Raw genomic sequence first — 9,929 nt, forward strand, 5'->3', positions numbered from 1 at the left:
ATATTGTATATGTTTCACACACATGTTGCAAGTGTATGTTCTAAATGTTTTATCTGCTTCAGACATATGTTGCATTCAAGTGTTTCATGTTGCAAGTGTTTTGTGTTTCAGAGTTATGTTCAGAGAGTCGTTGGGGCACGCGCACGGGGGCCGTGGGAAGGGGCGCGGCCAGCAGGGCTGGCGGATGGGGCGTGCGGCATGCCTGGGTCCATGTGGACGGGACGTGCTCATCCTCATCCCGGCTCCCTGGTTTCGCCCGCATGGAGAGAGAGGAGAGGTTCAGGGAGAAGGAGCGGCGGGCACGGGGCGGGGTGAGGCAGACGGGGGCGGGGTACGCGTGCGAGGCGGGACGAGGAAAGACTGGATACGGTGAGAGGGCAGCGTGTTTTCTGATGGGGCGTTCTGATAGGTCGTTCGGTACAGTTCCATAAAATCCTATCTCATCGGATGTCTGGACGCCAGCAATTCCCTTTCAGAAAAGAAAAGCGTTGATTAGTCCATGATTAGCCATGTACTGTAGCGCTATGTGAGCTAAGCATGCCCTAATTAGGGTTAATAGATTCGTTTTCTCAATTAGTCACCACTTATACAATTAGTTTTAAAATTAGTTCACGTCTAGTTCTTCTAGTTAGCATCCCAAATATAGTGCTATTTTTTAGCAGCCGGAATCAAACAGCCCCTACACAAACACGCTACACCACATCGTATTTGAGGCACTAGCCCGAATATTCGCCGGGGCAGCTAGCCGAACCAGCTGTTCGGCTGATGGTTTCTGATAAGCCGGCAGATGCTAATTTATTGTGAGAGAAAAACACAATATCATGACTGATAAGCTAGGCTAATAAGTTCAAGCAAACAGAGATTAGCCTAGTGGTGATTAAGTTTGTGTTACTATCGGTGTAATTAAGAGATCCAGTCTACAATACAACAGTCTCGAGATGTTAATGCACAAGAATTAGCTCAACTGTTTCGAGATGTTAATGCACACAAGAATTAGCCACTTGCGTTGCGTGAGTGAACAGTCAACAATAACAAAAGAAAAAATTAGTTTCATAGCATCTATGATCACGAGATTCAGAAAATACCACTCAAAGATTACAGTGAAATACCACTGGAAAAACGGTTTGATCTAACGACCTGAGTCCACCGTTCCTCCTCGCTTCTTCCCACGTGGAAATCCCATCACCTTCCTCTTCCTCAGCTCTGCCGTTGGTGGATCCACGCAGGATGGAGTCCTGGCGGATCAGCACAGCCTCTGGCGGGTGGTCAGGCTGAGCTGGGTGGCGGCGCGATGGCCTAGCCGTCCGCGTCCAGCGTGCCGCCTCGCTCGCCGTCAGGTTCTGCGCCGCCGCGTCTGCGCTCAGAACGTCCTCGATGCGGGACATGACGCTATAGGCCAGGCTCTCCAGCACGCGCGAGTAGCTCTCCAGGAGGGCGTACCCGACGTTCTGCAGCAGGGAATGGATCGGATGGATGTGATCAATGCCTCTTAATTAATATATACATAAGGAAAAAGTCTACTCCATCTCCCAACTATCGAGACGGTCTACATAACCCCTCAACTATAAAATAGCCTGATTTACCCTCTGAACTTTCTAAAACCGGACGGTCTACATAACCCCTCAACTATAAAACAGCCTGATTTACCTCCTAAACTTTCTAAAACCGTCTATTTTATCCCAGACGGTTTTCAGAGAAGGTTTGCTACAGTAACAAAGGTTTGCTACAGCAACGACATGTTTGCTACAGTGTCAGAGGTCCAATGAGTACAAAATTTTGTCTGTAATTAATTGAAATTTATCTATAACTAAGTTATACATAGTCCAATGAGTACAAAATTTTTACTATAGTTTAAGCATATAATAATTAACCTACCATAAAAATTTCATCACAATTGGACCATAGAAGCTGCGGCTATTAATTATTCTAATTAATTACAGACAAAATTGGATTTTCCAATTAATCTAAAGCTACAGCAAAAACTTTATACTAAAGCGTACTATATTATATGTTCACTGTGTAGATCTACTCATGTGGAGTCCAACAAAATTAGATTTTTCATTTTATGATTTTTCTGTGATTTACTATGATTTTTCAAAGACTCAGCGGAAATAAGGAAAAAGACAAAACCTCTGACCCTGTTACTGTGGCAAAACCGCCGCTGAAAACCGCCTAGGGGTAAAATAGACGGTTTTGGAAAATTCAAGGGGTAAATCAGAAGTTTCATAGTTGAGGGGTTATGTAGACCACCCCATAATTGAGGGGTGAAGTATACTTTTTCCATATACATAATGAATGATGAATTGTTTGTTTGCCTTTGACAGCGACTCGATGTAGATCTCCATCTTCACGAGCACCTGCGCGTTGATGGCCATGGCCATGGCCGCCTTGAGCACCTGGTTGACGCAATCCTTCTGGTACTGCAGCCACTTGCGGGTCACGTCCGACACCGACAGTCCCTCCGATGGCACCTTCACCGTCGGCATCCACCACTTGTTGTGGTCGGTGACGGAGAGCAGCTATCCCACGCCTCCCTCTTCCAGCGCTCCTCGGTGTCGGGCGCCATGGGCAGCTTGCGATGCTCGCCGAAGACGGACGCCGCGAGGTTGGTGACGGCTTTGGACAGCGCGAGCGCGAGCGCGGACGCCACGCCCTTGCCGGTGCCGGACATGTCCTCGCCCAGCAGGACCTTGGCGAACTTCTCCTTCGTCACGTGCTGACGCTTGGGATTTGTTTTTTTTCCTTTAGACGGACGGGGATCAACGAAGCTGACACTGTTACCTTTCGTATAACAGTTCCATCTTTTAATGCTATTTTACGAAATAGAGTTCTTTTGGTGATATTTTCTGAATCTCGTGATCTTTGGACGGTACGGAACCAATTTTCCCTAACAAAATTGAAGTGTAGTAACCCATGAATGAGTACTAGTCCAGAAGGGTTTGGCGCTATCTGTAAGGCTTTGATAGATTAACGTCATGTTTGCTTGGTTTATAAGCCGTATTTTTTAGCTAACGGACAATATTTTTCTCTCACAACAAATCAGCCAATAGTACTTTTAGCCATGGCTTATCAGCCAAGCGAACATAGCGTAAGCGCTTATCTGAATTTAGGCAACTAATTGTTAGCTGCTAGCTAGAGAAAGTCAGTTAATAGCATTTTATTAGTGGAGCTATTAGTTAACCTACTAGTAAGCTCGTTTTGGACCCTCCAACTAATAGCTCGTTATGGCGTTTAGATCCATGCACTAGAGCTAAGTTTAGCAGGTAATTTTGCATCTTCCAGTAACTTGTTAGCTCATTAGATACAAATAGACCCTTAACAATTTCCGTGCTTAAGCATCTCCGTACGAAGCTGAGATCCTCTGGACCTAATGGGCGGGGCTAGATGATAACAAAGATGTTCCAGATTAACATGGGCTACAGGGATGTGTAATGACCTGACAAAACTGAGATGGCATTGAACATGGTAATTTTGCATCTTCCAGTACTCGATCATAATGTCATATAAAGTAGGGTAAAGTCCAATTTACATCCTCCAATTTTTACCAAAGTCCGGATTTCAACATTAAACTACAAAACCAGATAACTTTGGCCCTCCAACTCTGGAAACCGTTCAACTTTCAACCTTTTGGGCGGTTTTGTAGGTGAACAGTAACTTTTGATATTTTTGGGAGACGCCAAAATTTTATATTATTTTTTCGAGCATCTTAACGTTCTCAAATGAAAAAACTCAAAACTACAAAGTTGTAGATCTCATCGACGTCTACAATTTACATATAAAAATTATCTTCATCCGACATCGTATTGAAGGGTTTTCTATTTTTTGAAATTTGAGTCTCATCACGCGACAAAATATGGTGCTGAAATTTTATATTATTTTTTCGAGCATCTTAACGTCCTCAAATGAAAAAAAAAATTAAAACTATAAAGTTGTAGATCTCATCGAGGTCTATAATTTACATATAAAAATTATCTTCATCCGATATCGTATTGAAGGGTTTTCTATTTTTTGAAATTTGAGTCTTATCACGCGACAAAATTTGAGTCTCATCACTCCTCCTGTTCGGTTGACTGGTTCGTTTCGTTGTTGGTTTGTGAAGAAGTACTGTTGGCTGGTTTGTGTGAGAGAAAAATACTGTTCCGACTGGAAATTTACGATCGTTTACGACGAGCCACAGCCGCCTGAGTATGGTGGCTGATGTTCCCACATCAATGTACCCACACAATTTGTCTTCGCAGATCAACTTCAGCCTCACAATCTATCAGCTGCAACAAGCAGGTGCTGGGACATGATGTCGTCGTCCTCTTCCTCTTCAGCTTCTTCTCGCTCTTCCGGCCCTTCTTCCCCTTGTCCTCTTTCCTCTGTCTTGGGCAATGAGTCAGTGTACACAAAGTGGAGCAGAGCCTTGAACACCTGAGCCTCCATGTCGTCTACGCGGACAACGCCTGTCAGTGTTGTTGCTCTCCTTCATTGTGCCAAGAAGCTCTGCGCTGAAGACTGGTGACCGGACGGCGAGCACTCACCGGTGTACCGCGAACGTCTGGCCACCAACATCGAAGACCACGTCGGCGCCCTTCTCGCTCAGGAGGAGGTCGCCAAGATTCCGATGCAGGTCAGATGGGGGCACGGAGACGAACCTGGTTGGAGTTGTTGGAGTTGGAGGGGCTCCCACGGTTGTCTCTAACTTGGCGCCGAACTCGTTGATAACGACAACGTTGCACCAGACGGTGAAAGAATCGTCTTTGAGGTGCTCCGATTTCTCAAGCTCTTTCCTCTTGATGAACTTTGGGTATCCCCAGCCCTCATTGCTCGCAAAGCTAGACACCGCTTCTAGTGTCACCGGTTTCTTCTCCACGTTGTCGACAAAACAGAACTGGAACTGCGCCTTCACCGAATCGGCGACACTATCGTCGAGATGAAGGAAAAACGAGACGAATCCTTCGTACCCCGGTTTGGCTCCGTTGGGGAAGAAGCGGGTGCGCCAGCGGTGGCCACCGACGATCAAAGGATCAGAGTTGAAAGAATCTCCAGTGGGTGTACCCTTGGTGAGTGAGTAGCCGTCGATCTTGAGGTCGGTGACGATGGAGGTGGCAGATCGTAACAGCTCGCACCTGCAGCTGCAACCACAGTGCGCGCCATGGGATACCTAGCCCTTCTCTCTTGCCGGCGATGCAGGGTTTTGCACGGGACGAGCCGCCGCGGAATTGCGGGAGACCCAAAGACCGGAAGAGTAGAATACGGGGAAGGCGAGGAGTCGCGCTGGCTTTCTCCAGAAGAAGGCTCGGCCTCCCCCTGATGGGCCGTCGAGATTGGGCCAATAAGAGCACATGTGCAGCACTAGGCTTGGGCTCTTCACGGTTCCGGGCCTTCCATCACTCTCTATCAAACAGGGCCTCAGGCCGTACTACGAAATCTGGATACCGGCATCAGACACGTTTGGGCTGACCTGGATACGGCCCATGAAAGAAAAGCAGCCCAACTTACCTCCCACGTGTGACCTATTCCCTTCCAGGTGCGCCCGACACGCCCCGACGCGAGTGGCGAGTGTCGAACGGCGGCCGGCGGCAGGACAGCGAGCGGCCGGCGGCGATCCTCCCAGCTCCTGGCGCCCTATTGCTGCACCTCTGCGCCCCTGCTCGGAGCATCCCTGGCCTGGGCGGCTTACTGTCGAATCGGCCGACAGCTGGGCAGCGAGCGGCCAGCGGCGACGTAGTCCGGCGGCGTCCCCTCCCTGCTCCCGGCGGCCCTTCCCCCTACAGCAGAAGCTCTGCGCCCCTGCTCCAAGCATACCTGGGCCGCTCACCGTCGAATCGGCCGGGTTTCTCCATCCCAGCAGGATTCAATCTAGTCAGTTCCTCGATCCTCGTCTCCTCCGGTCTTCCCTATGCTCAGTCTCACTCTAACCACGTCCGGTGCCCGACTGCCCATGTGTTCAATAGTTTTGTTCATTATGTATCCATGTGCTTTGATCTAAAATTTTGTTATGTTATGTACTATTGCTATGCATGCGAACTCAATTATGTATAATGTGGACCTGTGGATGTGACCTTATTAAGTTGTGAACTTAAATTATGTGTTATGCCATATGTCACTTGGCTATGACCTTATTAAGCTGTGCACTCAATTTAGTATACTGTGGCTGTGGTTTCATATTAAATCATGTGTAGTTATTATATTAAAAAAACATCCTAGGCGAATTCTCGTGTCACTATTTTATAGAGAATAGCGTATCCGATACCGTATCCGTATCTGGGCAACATAGATCAAGTCATCATTGTTGAATCTGTGTTTGCATCAGACCGGTGTCTGAATTTACCCATGATTTGTTTTATAGTATATATACCACTACCACGATCCCAAAAAGAACATCACTCTATCTTTGTCCTAAGTCAAACTATTTTAAGTTTGAGCAAGCTTATAGAGAAGATTATCAACATTTACGATACCAAATAGATACATCAGGAAACTATATTTCATGATGAATCTAAAGACACTTGTTTAGTGATATAAATATTGATATTCTTTTATATAAATTGTCCAACCTGAGATTGTTTGATTTAGGACAAAATGTCATTCTCTTTGGGACAGAGGGAGTACTAATTTATTGCACCTAACATTCTGTGTATATGTTTACGTGTTTGTGTACAGACTGCCAAGTTTTTCTTTTCCTATTTCTGTTCTTTCCATGTTTATTACTTGTTAGAAACTTATTTGCCTAGTGTTTAATGCGTTGAAAATTAAAGGCAATTTTCCTCACTGGAAAGGAAGGACAATCAGAGCCAGAACTTTCTTCATAAACCTGAATAAAGGACATGCGATGTATGTTATCTCCCCTTCTCATCTTATTTGCATCTTAGGCATTTATATCACTTCACAACCAGAATACACAATGTCATTAATGCTTATATATGTTCAGTAAGGAATACAGACAGGGCGTCACGTAGCTCAGGTCGTCGCAATAATGTTGTTTCATGGATCTCTGAAGTTAAAGACACATCTAATGTGGCCGTAAGAAAGAAAAGGGGGAGAAGAGCACCTCCATCTGCTAAAAGGTTGCGTGATAAAAGGGTGAATAAGGCGATTGAAAGTGATGGTGCTGTTGACAGTGACAGTGATGATACAGATGGACAGGTTGGCAAAAGTCAGCCTAGTGCACACATTGAGGAACAGGAAGGTCCATCCTCAGCTTCAGAAGAACAGGACCATTCAACAAACTCTAAAGACATGCTCCAAAAAGCTAGCTCTCAAAACACAAAGAAGGTTTCTAGAAGCTCAACAAGCAGCAAGCAAGGTGCATCTCATTTGGAACAGGAAGGTGTAAATGAAGATGGGTCTCATGTGCAAGTGGCTGCTGTGTACAAGGATATTGATAATGAAAGAAGCTCTCAAGAGATCAGGGATGATGTGAGTTTCTTGCTCTTTGTTCTGGTGTTTTTCGTTTTATCTATGATTACATATATTGCCTATATGAAGAATGCCAATCTTTATTATTGAGAAGTTAATATGCATCTTGAAGTGATTTATTTGCATTTATGCGAACATATGATGCATCGGAAATTGAACCCTCAGTTTGTATTAACCACAGTCTATATCCAGCAGGTATCCAATGCACAAGTAGATACAACTTCATCTAATGATAAAAGTTCAGAAGAAGTTGAAGACGTGAGTGAGAACCTTAAATTTCTGTTTTTTTTTATGGTTTGATCGACCTCAATTGGTTGTATTTCGATTGGGTTGCCTTTTTCTTCTTTGATTGGATAATGCCCAAGTTTTGAATCGCCTGAAGTGTGTAACCTGTTTCAAAACATATAGGTGAAGGTGTGTGACATATGTGGAGATGTTGGTGAGGAGGAGAAGCTCGCTGTCTGTAGCAGATGCAATGATGGCGCAGAGCACACGTAAGGCTTCTTCGCTGCATTACTTTCTTTTTTTCTGTAATAATGTTCAGTTGCATTTGATGGATTGCATACACTAAAGTTGCCCATTTACTGTTTTATGGTTTTTAATTGCTGACTGCAAGGCTCGTGGCACAATTAGCGTGCCAGAACACTAATAAGTCTACACATTTATTATCTTTGTCTATACACTTCCTGTTAGGGAGAAAACTGGTCTTTTGAGCACTTGTTTCCATTATGTCTTCCTAGATATTGCATGCGCGTATGAGTATGTTTTAATATCTCTTTGCTTTAGGTATTGCATGCGGGTAATGATGGCAGAGGTTCCAGATAGTGAGTGGCTGTGCGAAGACTGCCAAACTGCGGTAGAATCTGAAAAGGAGAATAGACTAGAAAAATCTCAGGTGAAGGTTGGCACTTCGAAAGAGCTGTCCTTTGAAGGGGAGATTAACAAACCTCCCATTGCTGCAAAGAGCAGAAATTCTTCAGACTGTAAATTGAAGGTTGAGAATGTAGAAAACAAAGAGTCAGATACCACAAATGAGGGGAATGATACGGTTGAAACCAGGACGGAAGAAGATGCTGCGATGACATCCTCAATTAGAGATACTATTCCTGAAACTGGTGGCTTGTACACGGGGGCTGACTCCAGAAAGAGAATGCAACCATCACACGAGATATTCATGTTTGATGCTGACAAAGGAAAGCAACCTAGCCATCAAGTGGCAACTTCATTGGCGTTTAATGCTCTGAAGAATCAGGCACCACAGCCTCGTGGTAAATTGTTAATCTATTTTTTCATATTTAAACTCTCTACACAAAATCCTTAATGTTCAATTTATGGTACTTTTAGGGCTTGCCCTGGTGGCATGCAATCAAATGAAACCATACTAAGCAAGGTTTAATGCAGGCCAACTTTCCAAATCCACTTCTTTCAACAACTCAAAGGTTCCGAAAGTGAAACAGCTATTGAATGAAGTTCCTCAGAAGCCAAAATTTTTGAAGGAATCTTGGTCTTCTATCGTTAAAAAGGAAGGGCCAATCAGCATGACTACTAAGTCAGCGACCTTCAAAAAGCCTAAGCCTTGCGAGCCAGCAAACAAGGCAAAGTCTTCCGTCTTGCCATCTGCAGAGGAGCCAAGGGTGACGAATCAGTTGGTGAGCTACAACGTAACAAATGGTCAGTGCTCTTCAATATTGGGGCCTCCCTCTGCCACAGCATCAATGGTTGCTCCTGTTCTTTTAAAAACTGATACCACAGCTCAGCCCCTCTCTACAAGAAATAACACGGGTGACTCAAATAATTTAGGTGCTGTTCATGTACAGGGTGGTAAAAATTCAACAACAACAAAGCCTGTGAGTCCCAAACAAATTGGTGTAGGTTAGAGTTGAAACCCACCAAGAGCCCCTAGTCATGGTTCAGGCACATCAATAGCCACTTTCTAAGCACTCCTATTCAAACATAGATCTCTAGGTATATCCTAAGCTTTCAAATATCTTTTTATTGCCTCCCCCCATGTCAATTTCAGTCTACCTCTACATCTCCTCACATTATTAGCTTGGCTTAGGACTCCACAATGTACTGGTGCCTCTGATGGTCTCCTTTGGACATGGCCAAACCACCTCAGCCGATGTTGGACAAGCTTTTCTTCAATTGGTGCTACCCCCTAGGTGGTCACGTATATCATCGTTCCTATCTCGGTCCATTTTTGTGACCACAAATCCATCGCAACATACGCATTTCTGCAACACACAGTTGTTGAACATGACAAATCTTTGTAGGCCAACATTCTGCTCCATACAACATAGCCGGTCTAATCGCTGTTCTATAAAACTTGCCTTTTAGCTTTTGTGGTACCCTCTTGTCACAAAGAACGTCAGAAGCTTGTCGCCACTTGATCCACCCTGCTTTGATTCTATGTCTAACGTCCGCATCAATATCTCCATCTCTCTGTAACATCGATCCTAGATAACGAAAGGTATCCTTCTTAGGCACTACTTGACCTTCCAAAGTATCCTTTTTAGGTACTACTT

At 44.7% G+C, this 9,929-nt stretch overlaps 1 protein-coding gene and 1 pseudogene across 1 annotated transcript; one reads left to right on the forward strand and one right to left on the reverse strand.

Annotated features, from left to right (window-relative positions):
* Window positions 1-58: 58 nt before the first annotated feature.
* LOC136531315 (uncharacterized) lies at window positions 59-5,828 on the reverse strand (annotated as a pseudogene).
* On the forward strand, window positions 5,512-9,251 carry LOC136531316 (protein PARALOG OF AIPP2-like; the record flags this gene model as incomplete). Its single annotated transcript, XM_066523977.1, has 7 exons — window positions 5,512-5,847; window positions 6,744-6,819; window positions 6,917-7,404; window positions 7,600-7,662; window positions 7,813-7,898; window positions 8,191-8,672; window positions 8,806-9,251. Coding segments are annotated over exons 2-7 (1,572 nt in total), but the record flags the coding sequence as incomplete, so codon positions are not given.
* Between the last annotated feature and the right edge of the window lie 678 nt (window positions 9,252-9,929).

This window comes from Miscanthus floridulus, unplaced genomic scaffold, assembly GCF_019320115.1.
Source record: "Miscanthus floridulus cultivar M001 unplaced genomic scaffold, ASM1932011v1 fs_325_1_2, whole genome shotgun sequence".
Classification (NCBI taxonomy): Eukaryota; Viridiplantae; Streptophyta; class Magnoliopsida; order Poales; family Poaceae; genus Miscanthus; species Miscanthus floridulus.